General features: G+C 38.8%; 1 protein-coding gene across 1 annotated transcript in view; it reads left to right on the forward strand.

The window, feature by feature from the left end:
- The window catches only part of ERC2 (ELKS/RAB6-interacting/CAST family member 2), a 932688-nt gene that overhangs the window by 407790 nt on the left and 501895 nt on the right, over positions 1 to 23003 (forward strand). Inside the window, exon 8 of the mRNA XM_053930289.1 lies at positions 21555 to 21692. Coding sequence (XP_053786264.1) covers positions 21555 to 21692 — 138 coding nt within the window. The remainder of the gene's footprint in view (positions 1 to 21554; positions 21693 to 23003) is intronic.

Below are 23003 nucleotides of genomic sequence, written 5' to 3' on the forward strand. Positions count from 1 at the left end.
GTTGAAATGTGGTCACACAGTACCAATCACAACATGGCAACTCGACACAGCAGGTAGAAGAGGAGAGACTCAGAGGGTCAAGAGGTGGAGATGGAGTGAATTTGCTGGAAACAAGAAGAGTCTCTGCAGCTGAGCTGGGCTAATGATGGGGCTGGTGGGTCTCCAGAGAGTGGCAGGTTTGGAAGGCAGCCTCCGTTATCCCTGGAGTCTATTTGTCTTGCCTCTTATACATTCTAGTAGAAAAAGTACTGCTTGAACTCTTTGGGGCAGACTTGATGACTAATGTCTTTTAAGTCAAGTTTCCTCTCAACAATGGATGTTAAGGTTGTATATCAGAACCAGACATAAATATATTTGGCCACGGATTACAATAAAATTTACTGGTGCTAAAGATAATCAAACCATTTCACTTTCCATGAATTTTATTATCTGAAAAAAGTGATATCATCCCTTGGACTGGAGGAAAATGACTTGCTTCATTTGCTATTCTGCTGGGAGAGAAAATCTCTGAAACTTGAAGGCAACTGATGCCTGTCTTTTCTCCCCCAGCCTGCCTTATCCATCAGGGAGCTCTGCCATCCCATCTAGAATGCACCAGCTCAGGCTATTCTCTAGGCCTACCCAGGCTTTATAGCAGGAAGTCTGTATCACATTCCCTTTTTTGGCTGGTGGAAAGAGGCAAACTGTTGAGCAGATGTTGATTGAAGGGGTTCAGGTCACAGTGTTTCAGTTTAAGTTTAGTGGGGCTTTGATAACTTGTGCCCAGAGGGCCTGTGTCTCGCCTGAGGTAACTGGTGCTGCGGCCCAACACTAGCATTGTCTTTTGGAGGCCCTGAGCTGGATTACTACACCACAGCATACTGCCATGAAGGCTGTGACCCTCTGAAGACCCCCATTTGGCCTAGGTTGGGCCTTAATTGCTCTTTGATATAAAGTACATACACTGAGTGTGAGGGCAATTTTGAATGGCTTAATAAAAATTGAAGCATTTTGAAAACAAGTTTTTGATTATGTGACCGCACCAGTTTTCCAGCTTGGCTTGAGTGCTGGCAAAACTGGTTGATTTTGTTCCAAAAGAGGTGACCCATGTTTTTATCGAAAGACGGTATTTTGAGTGACCTACTGACTTGTGTGGACTTAAGTTATTTTACCCTTTTAACCTTCAGTTTCCTCATCAATAAAATAAGAACACAGAATGTCTTTTCCATAGGATTCTTACGAGAGTGAAGTGGGATGATGGATGTTCAAAGTACCCAGCAGAGCACATGGGCCATAATAAACATTTAACACATAATAGCTGATCATGTTTACATATACTATCATTTATACAAAACAGCATTTACTCAGTTATCTATTCGGTGATCTTGCACGCGCATCATGTTGCATGCTTAGACTTCACTCATATGTTACCTCACAATACAATGGGCTGTCTCCAGAATTTTCATTTTGAAACCTTTGGACTTGCTTTCCTCTGTTCATTGATGTTTGCTTTTCCTTATTCCAGTTCAAAGCAGATTCATTAGTTGAGGCACAGTCCTGCTATTTCTCTTTAAGCACTACCTGACATCCCCTAACGAAACAGCCCTGTATATAGCCCTCAGTCAGAATGCGGGTATTGTACACAATTTTATTAAAAGGATGCTTTATATTATTCTCATCTGTTTTCCTAGGAGTATGGCCTTAATCCTAAAAACCAAATGGATATAATGATTGCCATCCAATTGATAGCTGTTAGCAAAGTTTAACTTAGTAGGAACTTGAAGGATGGGTTCCACAGATGGTTCAAAGGTGTGCTTGGAATATGTGGTCTCAGTCTATCAGAGAGGGGACCAGGAGCTGCAACTAGCCTGTCTGCCTCTTCTTTATCTCCTAGTGCAACTTTGAGGAGGTTACCAGTTTTATTGCCTGGAATTAAGAGGGGAAAAAATGTAAACTGCTTTATGATCTTTGAAGTGTTGGTTTTAAAGGGTTAGACTAGTAAATGTTTTACCAAAAAGGTCAATTACTTAATGATGCCACATTACATTGGGATGGGGCATCACCATTTTCATAGGGCCCAGACTGTCCTATTTGATGCTTTCCATTATCCATTGAGGTCATCAGAGCAGCTGTTGTGATTCCCATTTTTATAGATGAGGAAGCTGAGGTCCAGAGGTGGTCTAATGGTTTTATTGAGATCCTGAGGTAGAAAGCAATGGGAATCAAGTTTTCTGACTGCCAGCAAGTAATGACAGCAATAATTATAATGGCAAGTACATATGAAAGATCAGGGAAGTGTTTTATGTGTCAGGCAAGATGACTGACACATAAAGACTTAGGAACTTAGCTCCTAAGTGAGTTCCTGGTGTGTGTCACTAAGGTGCCAGCTGAGGTCACCTTGTCCTTTGAGATGAGTAAATACAGCTTGCTTGTTCTATTTCACATCCAGTAAGAAGCCCACTGCTCCCCAGCAGTCCTCACCACCCCTCAGAGCCTATTCCCAGGATGCCCTTCTGTTGTGAATTTCCACCTCTGTTGCCTTGTGGAGCTTTTCTGCACCTCCTTGCCCTGTGGTTCTGGTTGCTGTACTCACCGACTTGTAAACTCAGCCTTGTTCCTTTCATTTCCAATCTCACCAATCACACAAGACCTGTGGTGGTGAGGAGCCTTTCCTAAAACATTGAGGCAGGAAAGCAGGTCATAATAGGGCAGACCTGGGAACATGAAGCCTCAGGATACCTGATTCTTCACAAGGCTTGTGCTGCCTCATGCGGAGTTTCTCATGGGCTACCTTTGTCTCCTAATTTCAGCAGCTTGCCAAGTTGCTTGGCCCTGTCTCTTGCCCACTTCTGTCCCTAGTCCACCTGTTTATCTTCTTTCGTACCGTAGCCCTACCCCATATAGTGGACTTTATGGTCTCTGTATGCTCCCCTGCCTCCCTACAGACCACATCTCCAGTCCTTTATCCTTCCCACATGAAGAGGACTATGTAATATTTCATATTTCCCTAAGCAAGGGTAATTTTATCCCCAAATGAAATTCAGGTGCCATCTTTTAAAATCCCATCCCCCCTCAGTTTTCTACAGATGCATTAACTCCTGTAGTCATCATAATTACCCTATGGGATATGTATTATTATATTTAGATCCCATCTTACAGTGGATGAACCCGAGGCTCAAAGAGATTAGCTATCCCCTCTAAGGTCACACAGAGATCTAATCTCTTCATATCCACTGCACCAGAGATCATCAAACATCTTCTTAAAGGGCCATATGGTCTCTATTGCAGTACTTAATTCTGCCATTTGCAGCACTAAATCAGGTGTAGACATTATGTACACCAAATGGGCATGGCTAGGTTTCAGTACATTCTATTTACAAACACAGGTGGTGGGCTAGAAACTGGACTGTGGGCCAGAGTTTGCTGACCTTGCACTTCACTGTGCTGCCTTTTCCCATAATACTGGCTCCCTATTTAATGTCTCTAATTTAAAGCCTAAAGTGGATTCATAACAGAGCCCAGAAGAGAATCCATATGGCCACATAATTTCAAGCTCCTTTTCTTTCTTTCTTTCTTTCTTTCTTTCTTTCTTTCTTTCTTTCTTTCTTTCTTTCTTTCTTTCTTTCTTTCTTTCTTTCTTTCTTTCTTTCTCTCTCTCTCTCTCTCTCTCTCTCTCTCTCTCTCTCTCTCTCTTCTTTCTTTCTTTTTCTTCTTCTTCTTTTTTTTTGCTGAAGGCAATATGTAGCTTTGCATAGAGCAAACAAGTGTGTAATGATTGTTAAACTATCCATAGGGCATGCATGATGGTATTGCCTCTGAACTTGGCTGAAGACATGCTGGGATTTTACAGTCAGGGCCAAGGGCATATTGCTAGAATTGTGTGACTGTTATTTATACTTTCTGTTAAGCAAAATGGACAGTGCACACAGTGCCTACATTTCTCAGCCTGGTTTTCTCTCTGAGACTGTGGGGGACCTAAGAGAGCATAGTTTATGCTCAATTTATTGCATCTACAGAACAGCAGGAGTTGCTGTTTCTTATATCTTGGGACTAATTCTGACAAATAAATGTGACCGGTTAAATTTGTGGGGTTTTTAGTGGCTACCCAGTGTGCTATGTTGAAGGAAGTTATCCAATTTTGCCTGAGTCAGCTTTCCCATGAAAACATTTCTCATGTTCACGCAATGGTCTCATCCTGATCACTGCTTATTAAGATTGATGTTGAAAACAAAGATACTTTGCCTCTGCAGGGATGATTTAAAGAAACACTGAAAACTGCTTTTCAGTTTCTCTTGTTTGGCAACTCAGTAACTTATACAAACAGCCAAAGGTTGGCTCTCTATCTTTCTCTGGCTCTCTCTTTCTCTCTCTCTTTAAAAAAAAAAACAAACCAGTCTGTGAAGACAGTCCATCATTAGTTGGCAAGTTTCGGTTTAGAATTAAGTTTTACAGCTGGCTTATCATGTAAGTCTCTGGAAATAGGGGTTTACAATGAAAATGTTGGAACCACCTTAATCTGTTGGTAAATATTTTCATTCTAGCACTTATCTGAGTTCCAAGAATCCTTGGAAAATTATTCCTAGGTCTCTTATTGAATCTATGAATCACAAATTGCATTCATTCTAGAACAAGGAGAGCAAAGTTCTCATTAAGCCTATAGCTGAGAGAAGCATCTCATTCTGAACTCTAAATAGGTCCTGGATGCATGTGTATTATCTTTAGTACTTCAGCAGCATGCATCAGGGAAATGCATGGGCAGGGGGTTTCTTCTCTCTGCAAAAGCCTTGTAAGACTTTTTTTCAATTGTTTTCCCCCAAAACATGTATAAAGGACACATGGACAAAGCCAAAGAGGGTAGGTTCAAGGGTGGCAGGTAGGGAGGGGGGGTGGGGAGGACGTGGTGGGGTGAAAATGGAGGCAACTGTACTTGAACAGTAAAAAATAAATACATTTTAAAAAAACACTTGGTAGTAAGAAAAAAAAAGATTTTCCAGAGCATCTTCTACAGACCTGACATTTTTAATGAATGATTTGTTGGAATTCATTTAACACATATGTATTTTGAGGACCTACTATGTGCTGGGAAAACAGCAGGGGGTGAGAGAGGAGGAGTCCCTGTCCATTGGAGCCTCAGTGGAAAATGACAGTCAAAACAAAAGTCAAGCTGCAGTTGTGATTATGAAGTCAATGATCTGACCAGCTGCAGGGAGTGTCATGAGAAAGTGTAGCTGCTGAGAGCATAGAGGGTGGAAGTGGTGGGGGGGTGGACAGGAAGATCAGGGAGAGACCTGTGGCATTTCAGGGAAAGGAGGAAAGACAAGCTGTGTGCCAAGCCAGAGAATGTGGAGTTGGGGGAGATTAGCATTTCAAGGACTTCACTGTGACTGGAGCAAAGGGGCAGAGTGAGAGGAAGCTGGGGACTTAAGCAGAGACAGTTTGGTGGGGAGTCCTGTAAGCCTGCAGGGATTTCACACTTGACTGGAGTACTTTCCCACCTCTTTTTGCATATGAAGCTGAGACAGTCCACCAACAATCCACTCAAGTTCCCTGATGATCCCAAACCCAACTGTTGAGTGTTCCAGACTGAGGGAGGGGTATAGGAACAACTCCTGCAGCCCATAGGCTATCTCTCCCTTGAGTCTCAGTGGTACCACCCTTAGACTGATATACACTTTTACCAGTCCAGTCACTTTAGAAATATGAGATATGGTTTATATACAGTAAAATCCACTCTCCTGGGTACACAACTAAGCATTTTTTAAAATGCATGTAGTTGAAAATATGGAGACAGTAAAAATATCGAGGTTGCCCAGGGCTGGGTGTGGGAAGAAGGATGACTATGCAGATCACAGAGGATGCGCAGGGCAGGGAAATACTTTGATACTGTACGGGTAGGTGTTACACATTGGTGCAAACCATAGAATGTCCAACACCAAGACTGAGCTGTAATGTACAGTACGAAGTTTGGGTGATTATGATGATTGATGTAGGTTCAGTTGTAACAAATGTACCACTCTTGTGAGTGGTGTTGATAATGGGGCAGGCTGTGTGGGGGCAGATGGTATGTGGGAAATCTCTGTACCAACTCTGTTTTGCTGTGAACCTAAAATTTTTCTAAAAAAATCTTAAAAATTTAAAAAATATCTGTAAAAATTGCATACACTCATGTGACCACCACAGTAATGTAGATATACTAGTTTCATTATCCTGCAAAATTCCCTTGGGCACCTTTGCAGTGAGCCTTACCTCTGGCAACCACTGATCTTTTGTTTTGTCCCATCTTTGCCCTTTGCAGAATATTATGTAAATGGACTCACACATATGTAGACTTTGGGTCTGGCTTCTGTCACGTGACATAATGCAGTTGAGATTTATTCACACAGCTGTGGGTATCAGTAGCCTTTTCCTTTTTATTGCCGAGTACGATTCCATTGCCTGCTTGAACTGCGGTTGTTTGTCCATTCATCTGCTGAAGTTGTCCAGTCGCTGTCTTCTGCACCCCTTTACTGTAATCCTACCTGCATGGCTGTGGGGCTGCCTGCCCTTTCTTCTGTCACTCTGCCCCTCCCATATATTCACCCACAGCCTCCAGAACAATCATACACAAGTCCAGTCATGCCACCCCCATGCTCCGAACTTTAAAGGTTCCAGTTGTCCTGAGGATAATGGTCCTTAGCATTCTCACAACACCCTTTATAATCTGGGTCTCATCTGTACCACTGCACCCTCTCACTCTCTCCTCCAGCCATTTGGAACTATTTCCAGACTCCAGAACACATCATTGCTCTTTTTTGCCTCTGACTCTGCACTAATTCCTCCCTCAGACTTGAACATTCTCCTCTCCTGCCGCCTCACTTCCCACCTGCTAATTCCTATTTGTCCCTTGGCTCTCAGTTTAGTGGTCACTTTTTATAGTATATCTTCCTTGACCCTACAGAATGAGGTAGATACTTTTCCTAGGTGCCACAATAGCTCTGTGCTTACTCAGAATGTCACACTGTATTGTAATTTCCTGTTTATTTCTGGGTCTTCTCCCCTTAGACATGAATGAAGGTCCTTGAAGATGGGAGCTGGGATGTTTGCTGCTATGTCTGAGTACCTATTGGGTGTCCAGTGTTCAGCTAGTATCTGCTTAATAAATGAATGTGACTAGGGAAATATTATTATCATTTCAACTACAGAGATTAGAGCCCAGGACCATCAAAAGAGTTGCTTTATGTTGCTCAGAAAATTGGGAGAAATCCTGCTTTTCTCAGGCCTGCATGTGCTCTTATTCATGATATGACTCCAGAATGTAGGGGGCTTCACCATTTTTCTGCACTACAAAATATCTTGGTGCTGTAGGTTCTTTCTTCCCTCTGACACCCTTGCCTGAGACCTTGTAGAGACCCCAGAACCTTAGAAGCTAGAAATAGAATCCTAGTTTCTCTGAGGTTCAAGAATGTATTCCTGCCTCCCACCCAGGTTTGAGACTAGGTACCACCTGATCAGCTCAACCTCGGAGGGTTGCCCTGTCTAATTCCTAGTTCATTTCGTCTCTCTGGATTTCTGGGGGAGGTTCTGGTTGGGTCTCCAGGCATCAGATGTTGCTCCTCTTCTGTCTCTGTGGTGTCTGTTTGATAAACTGTTGTTGAATGGACCCTTAGGTTAGGAGTCCCATGGTAGAAAACATATTTCTGTAAATCATCTAACTAGACAGCCACTCCACAATTTTCTGTAAAGTAATGTGTGAATAAATACATAACAAAAGAAAGGGTGACTGCCTCTGCTTTTGTAGAACTATCAAATCACATTTCTTTGGAGATTAAAAGTCTTGTACCAGGCAATATGATGCTGTGTGTTGGCTTGTGTTTGGGAAGCCTTCTTGCTCTTCTGAACTTCCCCATCTTCTTTTTACCTCAGGGCCTTTGCATCTCAGTGCTCCCCAGTTTTTCTTCGCAGCACCCATGTCTCTGCGTAGATGTCACCTCCTCCACAAAGTCTTCTTGAGCACTCATCTGACATAACTCTGTTCCAACTGCATCATTCTCTGTTCCCCAATTTGATTTGTTTTCTTAATAGACCTTGTACTTATTGCTGAAGTTACTATATTTTGTGAACATTTGTTGACTTGTTTATTAACTTTTTCCTCTAATATACATAAGCTCCACGGGGGCAGGGAGCTTGTCTGGCTTCTTCTCCGGGTCTGCAAAGATACCTGATATTCAAATATTAGCCCAATACTGAATAAATGAATAATTGCTGTGCACTGTCTTGTAACAGTTTGATCTTTCCTGAGACTATACCTGTAGGAAGGGAGGGACAACGGGACATGCTAATAATATGTAGCATTTACTCAGACCAGTCTAGAGTAAATGCTTATAGAAGAGCTGTTATTGGTCATTCTGTGTTCAGTCCGTATTAAATATTAAAAAATAAATACTAAAGTAGCAGCTAGCTGAATTTAAAAAATAGAAAAGAAAGCATGATGTTTAGAATCTGGGTTCAGGTCCTACTTTTTCATCAAGTTAGGTATTAGAGGACCAGAGTTCACTAACGAAGGACCAAAGTTGGTGGCTATCTTGAAACATCGACCCATAAGATTCAGAAATTACATGTGGGAGACCTGCCTTGGACTATAAAAGAACAAAACGCATTCTAGATCTTAATAGGAAACAAAAGTGCATAAACAAAAGCAGACTGCCTCTTTAAGTCTCCGATTTCCTAGCCTCCCAGGAAAGCTTAAGGAATTTAATTGGGGGAAAAAAGCGGGTTTTCGTTTTCTTTAGTGTCAAGCTAGCTGATGAGATTGAATTTTTGACACTTTGCAGAAGACAGACTACTTTCCATTAGCCAGATGAACCTGGAGCCTGTGTCATTATTTTATTGTGTAAATTCTGCAAGTGCTGGAATCAGACCTCTCAAATGCAGATGGTTTCTGCTGGGAGGAATGGGCGATGTTCAACTTTGAAAGGAAGAAAAGGAAAGTCTTGTTTAGCCATTTCAGCTGTCTGTCCAGCCCCTGGGTTTAGATCATAGGCCTGCAGGCTGCTGTTCACAATCTTTTTGTGCTTCTTTTCTTCCAATACAATATGATTCCTTGAAGTTCTTCGACCAGGAACTTGAGAGGCAGAGAATATGCAGAACCTGTGTCCTTTGTGTTGAAGCTCTATCCACTGGAATTTGTCAGGTCCTGTTCTTTTTACGTGTGTTTGTTATATCTTCAGCCTCTTTGTTAAATCTTAGACTTCCAATGGTTTGGGCTGTGAATTTAGAATTCGTTACAAGTGACTGGTGACTTCCCGCTTACAGAACTGTTCAGGGAGATTGGATCTTCTCCGTCAGGCCCTTGCTTTCTCAGAGAAGATGCTCCTACCAAATGCAAACGCGGCTGATGTGTGTTCTGTCTGTGAGAAGGAAGGTGCCAGGGAAAAGGAACCACCTTCCCAGCCTCCGTCTAGATCCGTGTTCTGGGGATGCTTTCTGAATTCTCAGACCTTTGAAAAATAACTTTAGTTATGAGAGAATAATGAAGCTATTGCTGATTTTTCTTGAAGAAAATGAATACTGAGGGAAAAATGGGTAGTCACTGTTATTTTCTAGGCTGAGGTTGATGTAAAAATATTTCAGTTCCAGTGCGGGTTTTTTTTTTTTTAATTTTTTAGTGATTCATGGATTGTTATATCAAAATCACCTGAAGCACTTGTTAAGTATGCACATTACCAAACCTCCCCCTGTACCCAATGAGCTGGCACCTCCGGTCCTGGGGCCCAGGAACCTGCATTATTAGGTACCCAGATGATTCTTAAATGTGGTCAAGTTGGAAACCACACTATTTTGGATAATTTTTATATTTTAGTAATTGAGTATATTACAGATGTGCGATTCATCACAACACAATGAGAGACAGGAATAGATGGTGTCTTTGGATGCTGGTGTCTCTCAGAGGTGACGAACTACATTTGTGTGGGCCTTTTGTCTGCCCACCCTTGGTTCCAATGAAGAACATAACTCATTGTGAAATGTAAAAACCCTTGAGAAGGGATTTGGCCCTAGCCTCACAAAAATTTCATGTCCAGAGATCCTTTCAAGCTTAGTTCCCAAAATATTTGAGAGAAATGTTAAATATGCTCAGAATTACGTATAACATTTGTGAAGCTCAGACACAACACCATGGTTTTAGTTAGAATGATGCTTATGATTAGATGTCCCTGAAGAAACCCATCTGAAGTGAATAGGAGTTGGATCTGTCTTTGAGGTCCTGTCAGAGCCGTTCCTGACTGGGTTCCGGAAGGGTAAGGCCAAGGCAACTCTTGCTAAGTATATATAAATCACATTGTTTAAAGAATTAAATGTAAAAATCAAAGGAAAAAAATATTAATTTATGGAATAATCCAACAAGTGTTGCTCATGTACCTAAATGAAGAAATGTTACTCTTTATACTTCTTGTAGTTTCTAAGATGAAAATAAAAAGTGAATTTGCAAATATTGCCTTTAATACTAGCATGTAACAGAAACTTCTTTTAGATATAGCCTGATGGTGGTTAAAAAAAATACTTTAATCTGCATTTCACAGAGGTTTTATTCCAACTGAAAAAGAATTCTGATGTACAGAATTTAATTTTTACTGTTATTTACAAATTATATTGACAGTGAAATTCATACTTACTGAGCTTCAGTAATAATGTGCATTTTATTTTTCTCATCTACCACAAACACATTCTATAGCCACCAGAACTATTGCTTTGGCAGTTTCTGTTTCCAGCACATGTTACTGTGTTTCTGAAATGGAACATTTGCTTTAGGGGACAGAACATTTAGCATGAAGGATACTAACCAATAACAAAATAAATTGTCTGCAAATAATGATGTAGGGTGCTTTGACATAATGTTTCTATTTTTCAGCCTAGTAGTACATCTCCCTACCCTTCCTCTGGGTTTGTATTTGATTTGGGGAGAAAGAGCCAGGATTTGTTTATTTAGGAAGTAGATGCAAGACTCTAAAAATGAACCACGTCCTAATCCTCCCCCCAGAGGCTCTTGTAACAACATGGTGGGGGACCTTTTGAAATGCTATCTCTTCTTAGGGGAAAATTTTCTGCAATGTGAGTATTTTATCCTATTATTTCTTAAATTAAATTAAAGAGCATAGTAGAATACTTTAAGTTGGAAAATAGTTTCTCAAATACTAGTTAGAGTGCTGTCATTTTTTACCCAAATGCATACATACTTTAATCTCAAATTCAATTTCTTTTATTATTTCACTTTTGAACTCAAGATAAATAAATCTTTTATTTTTATTCCCTTCACGGGTTTTAAATGTTTAGTTCATAAAATTATATAATTTCTTAGAAAAGCAAAGGAGCATAAGCCAAATTTATAATTCAAAGCAAGGATGATAATTTTTTTTAAAAGTCTCTTAAAAACTCAAGAAGACAGTCAAAATTGTGAAAAGACATCCACTTGAAATAATTTAAATGACACAGTTTTATGGCTGTCTTAGAATGACCTTGAGAAAATATTTCCCCAAAACAAATTCTATCTTAAATAATTCTTTTAGACAGGATCCTGAAGAACAAACTCTCTTGAAGTGAATTGTTTTCTTTGATGCTGCTATTTTCCTGCAAATTCCAAAGGACAGAATCTTTGGTTTTAACTTAGGATAATGAAAGTAATTTTCCTTTGAGAACTAGGTTTTTGGCGGAATTGTAAAGCCTGTCTGCAGGTGAGATTTAATTTAATCCTTTGAGTACTTAAGAAGCATTCCTGAGGCAGTGGCCAAAAAAGTGACAAGATTAGAGCTTTGTTTATTGACAGTGTGTGGACAAAAAAAAAAAAAAGAAAAGTCTTTTATCCTAAAGAGTTTAATGATTTTTTTAGTCGTGATGACAATTTTTAATTACTAAAATATACATTATTGAAATAGTCAAAGATTAGCTGATATACTTACAATTTAAAATTATTTGCAATTGAATTGCAGCCTAGGAATTAAGTAAAAACAAAGCAAGCATGAAAGGCAGGTAGTATCTTGCTTACTAAATTTCAAGTTTAGAATAAAGTTAGGGAGTGGAAAATAAATGTGCAAATATTAAAAGAAAATACATAAAAATCTGCAGAAGATCAGTTGTATCTGACATTCAGAATCATCTATATATGATTTTCATGAGCTTTTAAAGATGTTATAAAATTTTTCTGTTTGTCTTATTTTTTAATTCCCCTTTTCTGTAGTGTTTTGAACCAATTTTTCTGATGTCAGCTACTATTTGAATAAGTAAAGAAGTCTATAAAACTGAAAGGTGTATGCATGGTTGAAATTTTTTATTGAATTTATTGGGGTGATATTGGTTAATAAAATTATATAGGTTTCAGGTGTACAATTCTATGATACATCATCTATATATTGTATGGTGTGTTTCACCACCCCCAAGTCCAGTCTCCTTCCATCACCATTTATCACCCCCTTTACCCTCTTTTACCTCCCCCTACCTCCCTTTCCCTCTGGTAATCACCATACTATCTATTGTCTGTATCTGAGTTTCTTCTTTTCTCTTCTTTTTTCTTTTCTTTTCTTTTCTTTTCTTTTCTTTTCTTTTCTTTTCTTTTCTTTTCTTTTCTTTTCTTTTCTTCTTTTCTTTCTCCTCCCTCCCTCCCTCCTTCCCTCCCTCCCTCCCTCCCTTCCTTCCTTCCTTCCTCCCTTCGTATTGTTTATTCTATTACAGTTGTCCCAATTTCGCCCTCCTCCACCCAGCCTGCACACCCCCCACAGCCAATGCCCACACCTTTCTTTCTTTTTTGCTTAATCCCTTTCATCCAGCCCCCAACCCCTGCATGCAAAACATGATACAAAAAATCTATGTAATGTACTTGAAATCTGAAAGCTATGACTTTCAGATAAAATTAGTGTCATAAAAAATTCTTAATTATTTCCTGTTCAGTGTGTGCACAAATGTACATTTGTTGCATATAGTGATTCCTTTGTGTACACCTTGCCTTTTGTCGTAGTTGTTATTTGGGGGAGTTCAAAGCAGCAAAAAAAATTGGAATGTTTTGCATGCTGTTTTTGATGGGTTTTCAGTTTCTGATGTGGAAACTGAAAGTAAAATCATTTTTCTGTCTATCATGACAGCAGAAATGTGTTTGTACAGTGTTAGGATTTCTTCCTATTCAGGAGGTTCCAAACCTCTGAACCACCCTGCATGTTGTCTATATGTTTACCCATGGCTAGCAAACCATGAAGATCTTGTCCATAGCAATCACTTAGGGATATTTGTACATCATGAGAATTCTAGAAGCTCCCTTGGACTTTGCGTCTCATTTTATCATTGGACATTTTCAGGATGTTTCATGTTATAACAATTTGGGGATGTTTTAAATTTGCTGCCTATTCATTTTATGTCTAAAAGAAAAAGTACACAAAATTCCATACTATTTGGGAACATGCTGTCTTGGTTATAGCTTGGATCACATTTTAAAATTAGTTCTAAAAAAAAGGAAATCATATAAATGTTCTGGAAGTCAGATAAGCACTGAGCTTGGGAAGCTGGCACTTCTATTTGAGAGTGCTTATCCATGGTCAGACTGCCAATGATAAAAGAGCATTCTAGACTTTAAATATTAATTATGCACTTTGGGGAGCTGTTTTCTTTCCTGCTTCCCCCCTGTCCACTTGAATTGGGCTTCGGTAGAAGTTGAAGAGTGCAGTATCTCAAATATTCCACAGGGTGTCATGATGTGGTTGGTTGTTCTCTGGAAGGCTGGTGGAATGTAATTTGAGCTGAGTCTCCTGTAGTATTTCACAGGATTATTTCATTTTGGTTACACTCAAGGAACGTTTAGTGAAAGCCTACTATGTGCCAGCCTCATGATAGGAAATGTAGATCTTAGTGGTATCATGCAAATCCTGTGTTTGACATTTTGGTGTTGAAAATATTTAGCAACACAGAGTTTACTTGAGTTTGTTTGAACTTGTTTGCCATGTAGCTTCACACCACTTGGGAGTGAAGCATTCAACTGCCCAGCTAGACTCTGGTTCTCTTCCCTCCCTCGTCTGGTGGGAAATGAGCCCTCGGAGTACCGGTAAGTACTCGGAGTAGCAGGAAAGGGGCCGAGAATTCCTGCTCTGAAGGCTCCCGGGCAGGTGAGGGGAGGCTCAAGTGCAGGGCTTGGGTTTCTGCAGTCAGATAGTCTGTCTGAATCTTCCCATCACTACTAGTTTTTCTGGGTTACTTTTTTAAAAAGTTACTTTGCTTCTTTTTATTTCAAATCAGGATGGGATTTTGAAGACAAATTAAGCAATCCATTTCTAAAAAGCATTTCTTGGCTTCCAGTTATAGGAGAAGATGAAATCCTAAAAATATTTCAAGTATAACCCTCAGGAATATAAGAGAAATGGAGGAATGAACAACAGAGGAAATGAACAGAAAAGAAAATAGCTGACTTAATCCCTGACACATCAGTGGTCAAAATATACCAATTAAAATGCATGCATTGTCAGAGTGGAGTTTTTAAAAACTCGTGACATGACTATGTGAGATTTATAAGAAATTCATTTCAAACACAATGACATAGGTTGAAAGTAAAAGAATAAAAAGATACATCATGTTTACATTAATATTAAAAAGGAATAATGTCTATATTAATATCCGATGATAGACTTCAGAGCAGAGACAATGGATGACATAATTATATAATAAAAGAAGCCATCCACCAGGAAGACATAGCAATCCTAATGTGTACGCAACAAAGAAAAGAGCTTCAAAAGTTATGAAATGAAAATTGATGGAACTAAAAGGAAAAATAGACAAATACAATTGTACTTAGGGACTTCACCACCTTACAATTAGCAACTAATAGAACTAATTACAGGATATTAGCAAAGATATAGAAAAACTGACCTCTTATCAAGAGCTAATTGGCATTTAGAACACTCGACCCAAGAACTGCAGACTGTACATTCTTTTCAAGTACACATGTAACATTTACCAAGGTAGATCATATTCTGGGATGTAAAACTAACCTCAACATATTTAAAAGAATTGAATTCATAGAGTGTGTTTTCTCTGACCATAATGGAATCAAACTAGAAATGGATAGTAGAAAGACAAATCTATTAATAATCCATGATTCAAAGAAGCTAAATAAATAATCCATGTTTTGAATATGAAGTCTCAAAGGAAAAATGTACATGTAAATGAATGAAAATGAAAGTACAATGTATCAAAATTTGTGGGGTGCGGCTATAGCAGTGCTGATGGGAAACTTTGCAGCATTAAATGATTACTTAGAAAAGAAAGAATATCACAAATAATAAAGTTCTTATGGCAATAAACCAAAAAAAAAGAACATAAATGTAAAGCAAGTATGAGGAAAGAAATGATAAAAGTATCAGAAATCAGTAACATGGAAAACAGAAACAAGAGAGAAACTCAATAAAGTTAAAAGCTGCATTTTAGAAAAAAATTCAGTAAAATTGATAAAACTCCAGCAACACTGCAAAGATGAAAGAAGAGACAAATCACTAATATCGGAAATTAAATAAGAGATATTTTGATTCTGTAGTCACTAAAGAGTTTGTAGGAGAATATCATAGACAACTTTATACTCATAAATTTGACAGCTTAGTAGAAATGGACTAATTTCTCAGGAAACACAGTATCAAAACTTGGCCAATATGAAATAAATAATATGAATAGTTTCATACCCATTAAATAAATTGAATTTGTAATTTAGAAGTAGTTGAAAAAGAAATACCCAGGCCCAGATAGCTTCACTGGAGAATATTACCAAAAAGAATTAACACTAATTTTATTCAATCTTATACTGAAAAGGAAAGAGGGAATATTTTCCCATTTATGAGGCCAGGATTACCTCAATACTAAAACAGAAAAAGACAATTCAAAAAATAAATAAACAAAAAAGAACAACCCCACAAACCCCCACAAACTCCCCAAATCTAAAATTATTAATTATTGATCACTATCTCTTATGAACTGAGCTGCAGAAATCCTCAGTGAAATATTAGAAAATCAGGCAAATGTTCATGAAAAGAATAATATATACTATGATTAAGTGTGATTTATCCCAGGTGTGTGCAAGGTTGGTTCAGTATTCAAAAATTAATCATTGAACAGGCTGAAGAAAAAATATGTGATCATGTTAATTAACATAGAAAAAGCATTTTACAAAATTTGACACCCAGTCACAATAAAAACTCTTAGCAAGTTAGGAATAGAGGGAAACCACATTGACTTGATAAAGAATATCTGCAAATAAAAACATAAACATATAGCTAATATCTGTGTTTCATCATTAAGACTAAATATGTTTTCCCTAAATTCAGGAAAAAGGCAAGGATATCTGCTTTCATCACTTGTATGGAAGGTAGTACTCCAAAGTCTTCTTCTTTTTTGCAGATGACATGATTGTCTACACAGAAAATCGAAATCCTAAGGTATTATCAAAAAGAAAAATAAAATCTCCTACAACTAATTAGTTCAATAAAATCTCAGGATAGAAGATCAACCCATAAAAATTAATTGTATTTCTATATACTAACAATGAATGTGTAGAAACTAAAATTAAAAATATAATATCATTTATAATAACACCAAAGAAAGTGAAATACTTAGAAATGAACTTACCAATACATGTACAGGATCTTTATTCTGAGATTTACTAAATGTTAATGAAAGAAATCAGAAAAGACTTAAACAAATACACACACACACACACACACACATTGTATTCATGGTTTGGAAGACTCATCATAGTAAAGGTGTCAATTCTCCAAAAATTGACTAGGTTTAATGAAATTCCTATAAAAATTTCACCAAGGGTTTTTATTGACATATACAATCTTATTATAATTTTTTTTGTGAAAAGCAAAAGCCCCAGATTAACTAAAACAATCTTGAAAGAAAAAGGATAATAACGTGGGAAGTATCACTCCACTCATATTAACCTTTACTATACATCTATCATAAGCAAGACAGTGTGGTATTATTGGAGAGACAGAAACATAGATCCATAGAACAAAATAGGGAATCCAGGAACACCCCTGTGTAAATATGCCTCACTGATTATTTTACAAAGTTGCAGAAACATTTCAATGGAGGAAGATAGCCTTTTTAATAAATGAATGGTACTGAACCATCTGGATATTCATAGGCAAGAAAAATGAATATTGGCCAAACCTCACACCTTAGGTAAATTAAATCAAAGTAAGTATGGACTTAAATGTAAAACAGAAAACTATAAATTTATTAGAAAAACTATAGGATAAAATCTCCAGAATCTAGGGCTTGAGAATGATTTCATAGAATTGATATCAAAAGCATGACCCATAAAGGGAAAAAGGGTGGTAAACTGGACTGGCTGTGCTGTGAAAGATCCTGTGAAAAGGATGAAAAGACAGACAAGCTGCAGACTGGAAGGAAATACAGAAATTAATTGTAAGTTATATATCTGACAAAGAATGAGTATCTGGAGTATATAAAGAACTGTCAAAAGTCAGCAGTAAAAAGTATCCAGTTAGAAATGGGCAAAAAAGCAAGAACAGACATTTACTGAAGAGGATTTACAGATGGCAATTAAGCATATGAAAAGATGCTCAAAATGATTAGTCAAGAGAAATGCAAATGAAACTGCAATGACATATCACTACATACCTATCAGAATTACTGAAATAGAAAGTAGTGACAACACCAGATGTTGGTGAGAATGGAGGGAGACCAGAGCATTCATACATTACGGGCAGAATGTAAATGGTGCATCTACTCTGGAAAAGTTTGGCAGTTTCTTATGCAACTAAAATTGCTCAAATCCTACATGACCTGACAATAGCACTCCAGCAGCATTTACCTCAGAGAAGTGAAGGCTTAAGTTCATAGAAAAAACTTGTGTATGAATGTTCATACTACTCTATTTGTAAGCCTAGTTTCTGCAGTTTTAGCAGTGCTTATACAAGGTCATACTGGTCTATTTGTAATAGCCCCAAGCTGGAAACAACCCAATATCCTTTAATAGGTGAATCATTCAACAATCTGGTATATCCGTGTCATGGAATACGGCCTTGCAATTAAAAGGAAGAGATTATTGGTAAAGATAACAACTTGGATGGATCTCCAGAAAATTATGCTAAGTGGGAAAAAAAGCCAGTCCTAAAGGTTATATACTGTTTGACTATACTTATGTAATGTTTTTGGGATAACAACATTATGGAAATGGAGAACAGATTCATGGTCGCCTGAGATAAGTAGGGGCAGCTGTGAAAGAACAACACAAGAGATCCCCATAGTGACGGAATTGTTCTGTATCTTGACTTTGGTGGTGGCCACTTGAATCTATGTGTGGTACAGTTGTGTAGAATTAAGTGCAGACACCTGGGGATGGATGGTGGCCCTGGGTGCACAACATGAAGTTATTTAATATTGCTGAACTACATTTAAAATGGTAAATTTTATGTGTATTTTACAATAAAACAGGAAAAGAAAGGTATTCTGAAGCATCGAGAGATTATCAGGTCTATAAATTTGTGCTTACTAAGCAACCTGTTTCTTTATAAAATTTCCAATCTGTCATGTAACAATATGTGGTCCTACTGTGTATGATCACTGTGCGGTTCTGATCACAAATGACACATGAGTTCAAAAACATCTCACCTTGTCTATATACTGCTCAAGGTGAGAAGTCTATCAGTCGTGTTCTTGAATATTGGAGTGATACACGGACACTCTCAATGTCTCTAGTTTTCTTATCACAGACTGGTAACAAAGAGATGCATGAACTACATTTAGCCAAGTGTCTGAATCAAAGCTTAGAGTTATAACCTTGTAAGAATTTCCTAGAGAGATAGTTAGAATAATTGTTCCAGGACAGTGTAATTTGCTGGTTTTAGGTCTTTCCCTTGGTGTTGTAGACATGAGTCCTTTTTTGGCTGCCCATACTCTGATTTTCTTCTGAGCTTATGAAGGTCCTCTCGTGCCTGAAGGTGGAATTGTCAACACTTGGTTTCTCAGATTCCTTTGCAGGTGGGCTGTGTGCTTGACCTTTATTCGGCTCCTTAGGTGTATCTGCCCCAGAGTTGTTGGGATGTTGGGAATATGAGGAACTCTCTCTGCTGCAGTGACTGCAAGGCCAAGGCCATGGCGCTGCATGGCTACAGGGCTAGTGGTGGTGTTCCGCTGGCTTTGTGCTCAGTTTCTGGAATTCCGCAGCTGGGGCAACAGCATCTGCAGTAGTAGCATCTGCATCAAAACTTGGAGCATTTTTCTGGGCTACTTTTCCTCATTCTGGTTCCCTGGTCTTCTGTTTATCATGTTCAAGGAGAACAAGTCAGCAGACTTAGGAAAGTATAAAGAAGAAAAGTAAAATCATTAGTCATACCATTGACAAAAGAACATTTTAAGTGAGTTTCTTTTATATATATTTTGTTTTATGTAAGAACTTTTTAAAACAAAATTATATTTTTTTCACATTCTGCTTTACCCCCTTTGCATTCTACTAATTCCATTTAGTGACAATTGTATGCAAACATGCTTTTAAATATTTTGCATAATGAGCCCTGGCTGGTGTGGCTCAGTGGATTGAGTGTCAGCCTGTGAACCAAAAGGTTGCTGGTTTGATTCCTCGTCAGGGCACATGCCTGGGTTGAGGCCAGTTCCCCAGTGGGGGACACGTGAGAGGCAACCACACATTGTTGTTTCTCTTCCTTCTTTCTCCCTTACTTCCCCTCTGTCTAAAAATAAATAAATAAAAATCTTTTTAAAAATTAAAAAGAATCAATCCTCTCAGTTGCTGGTTTCTACTATAGAACAACCATCATCCTGACATGTAAATGTCCCTATTCTTGCTCATTCATGTGTTTGCTTATGGTGTTGTATGGCTCTGTGAACACCTGTCGGGAATGGAGGAAGCCTTTGTTTTGACTGCAGATGATTATGCCTTTCGAATTCCTGTTTTCTATAGAGGAACAGTGAATTCTCACAATGGCGTCTAGATAGGAACACACTGCATTTTGATGAAGGAGAAAGTTAATTATTTGATATATAACCTGAGTTTCCAGGGTATGTGTCTCAAAGAAGAAAACATGTCTTATTAAAAAGATACATGGGCAAAAAAAAAAAAAAGGAAGGAAAGAAAGAAGGGAGAAGGGAAGGTAGGAAGGAGGGAAGGAAGAAGGGAAGGAGGAAAAATTCATCTCTGTTCTCCCACCACCATTGTAACCATTGGAAAAATTCGCCAGGTTGCATCCAGTAGATCAGGGGTGTCATTTTCACCAGGGGCCACATCAGCCTCGGGGTTGCCTTCAAAAGGCCAAGTGTAATTTAAGGACTGTATAAATGTAACTACTCCTTAACAGTTAAGCGAGAGCTTGGTGCTGCAACCAGGTAGAAACAAGGTGCCGGGCCAGATAAAGGAAGGTGGAGGGCTGGGTTTGGCCCGTGGGCCCCATGTTTGCCACCTGTGCTATAGGTTGAGGGTCAGCAGCGGCACTGCCTTTGTGTTCACAACCATTTTGGTGCTGCTACTGCTGCCACCTCTGCTGTCACTTTCTCCTTCTCATTATTGCTGCTACCACTGGCCATTCCAGATTCATGCTAAATGAATCAAGTAATCTGAAAATTTGTTTGACTCACACATTGTGAAACATGCATTTGGAATGATTTCCTGAGAAAGCCTGGGTGCAGAATACAAATATTTTGAATGGACTTATCTTGGAGTTGTACTACTATTTTTCCTTGTCATTTTAAAACCCTTAATATGAATAAATTGTTTGTACAGTGGAGCTTTTTAAAAAATCCTTAGATAAGAAATACGTGGTTTGAAAGCAGAGAATAAAAACATGAATGATAATGTACGCAATGCCCACTAGAAGGCCCTGGCTGCTGCTCCCGGGCAGGCGTTATAATCGCCTGTTTGGCGTGTTTATTTCAGACTGCAGATAGTGGATGAAAGTGCCTGGTAGGTTGCCAGCACATGACTTAGTTGCCAAATGGAGTGTTTAGTACTTGTTACATTTGATTTATATCACAAGTTCTTCCCATTAACAGTCTCCTGGTGATAACCTACTTGGCTTTTCATGTGGCTACTTTGAAACAGCCACTTGACAACGTTTGGCATATCACAAAGTTTAATGCTGAATAAAGGAGTGAGTGAATGACTACATAGGTTCTGCTCTATACTGATACGGTGCTTGGTGCAGACTGAGTAAATAAATCCTGTTCTGTTCACTGAGTGAATAAATCCTGTATGTGTGTTTCTCTGATTCACTGTACCATGGTAAGGTCTATGGATTTGAGACTTAAAGAGCTGGTGAAAGGGATAGAAATAGATAGAAATAATAGTGCTTACATGCCTAATGGGGTTACATTTATATGGAAGGAGATATTCTGCTCATCTGTCAAAAATGCACGTTTGAATTATATGGAAGACGGAAGGCCTCATCAAAACAGCATTGATTCTAAGCCAAGTGTAACCTCGTAATGCTGACAATTTCCATAATCTCAAGTCTATTTTTTTTTTAAGTTCACTTCTGGAATCTTGGCCCCAGATATATAATCAAATGCACAATAAATATGGTCATCTTTATTTTCAGATTGAAAATTTGCAAGAACAACTTAGGGATAAAGACAAGCAGCTGACCAATCTGAAAGACAGAGTGAAGTCCCTGCAGACAGATTCCAGTAATACAGACACTGCCCTGGCAACACTGGAGGAGGCTCTGTCAGAGAAGGTGAGTTTGGACTACAAAGCGGGGTATCAAGATGTAGCAAAACATGGTTGGGAGGAGATCTGCCAGATGCATTGAAATGTGCCCGCTTTTTCCCGTGCACACTACCCACAACCCCAGCTGGGCCACCAACTCCCATGCTAGCCCTCTTCAGTAGACTTGGCATACTGAAGCCAGGGTATCTTCTAGAAATGCAACCAGATCACCTCACCCCTGGCCCTGCTTTAAAACCTTTACTAGCTTGTCATTGTTCTTAAGATGATAAAAAGTGAAATCTTTAACCTGGCCCATAGAGTCCATCCCTTCATCTGATCTGGCTCTTATCTGACCAACCACCCCTCTGCCTGTCTTACTCCTCTTTCCCTGCCACACTGCCTCCTTTTCCCTTTCTCCTTTTTATTCTCCCCCACCCCCTTTCTTTGTTTTTTTCTTTCTTCCTTCTTTCCTCCCTTTCAAGCCTCATCCCACATCTCTCTTCCCTTGTTCTCTATGTTGTAACTATATTGGCCTTCTAGATTTTCAGCTGTACCATTCTCCATCCTGCCCCAGACCCTTTGCACATGCTATTACTGCTCCTAGAATGTTCTCTGCTCTCTGTAGACTTAATTCTTCTTCTGAGAGCTCAGTTTCCTGAGAAATTATTTTGCACAATAGTTAAGAATGTGGGCATTGCAGTCAGACTACGTGGCTTCAAATCCTAGGTCTGTCATTTACTACATTGGACGAACTACTTAATCTTTCACTTCCTCAGTTTATTCCTCAGTTCTGATTTAGAACAATAGGTATAATACATTATAGCTATGGTTATTATTATTTTATGAGTCATTTTCTCAGGGCACCCTGGTAGGTAAAATCCTTCATGATGTTCTCATGAATACTATGAACTTCCCAGAGCTCATGTTACAATCTTAATTGTACTTTTGTCTGTTTTTATGTGATGAATTGGTCTCCTCTGCGAGACTGGAAGCCCAAGAAGCGTACCCATATTTGTGTGCCATTTATGTGTGTTAGCTCGCCTTTACCGAGTGCCGAGTATAATAATACCTGCCAGGGGAGTGCTCAGCAAACAGTGGCTGAGTGAGCGGGCACTGGAGATGCAGCAGAGAAAAAAATGAGTCAAAATCTTGGGTCTCTTGGGGTTTAGATTTTAATGGGTGTGAAGGAGAAACAGACAATAAATAAATAAGTAAAATACATAGGATTTCAGAAGTTAAGTAACTCTCTCTCCCAGGGCCTCAAATTTCCCATTTGTGGAATGGGGACATTGGAGTAAATGGTCCCACAGGTTTTGTAAACCTGTGTATCTTAAGGAGG

The sequence above is a fragment of the Desmodus rotundus genome, chromosome 8 (genome assembly GCF_022682495.2).
Source record: "Desmodus rotundus isolate HL8 chromosome 8, HLdesRot8A.1, whole genome shotgun sequence".
NCBI classification, from domain to species: Eukaryota; Metazoa; Chordata; class Mammalia; order Chiroptera; family Phyllostomidae; genus Desmodus; species Desmodus rotundus.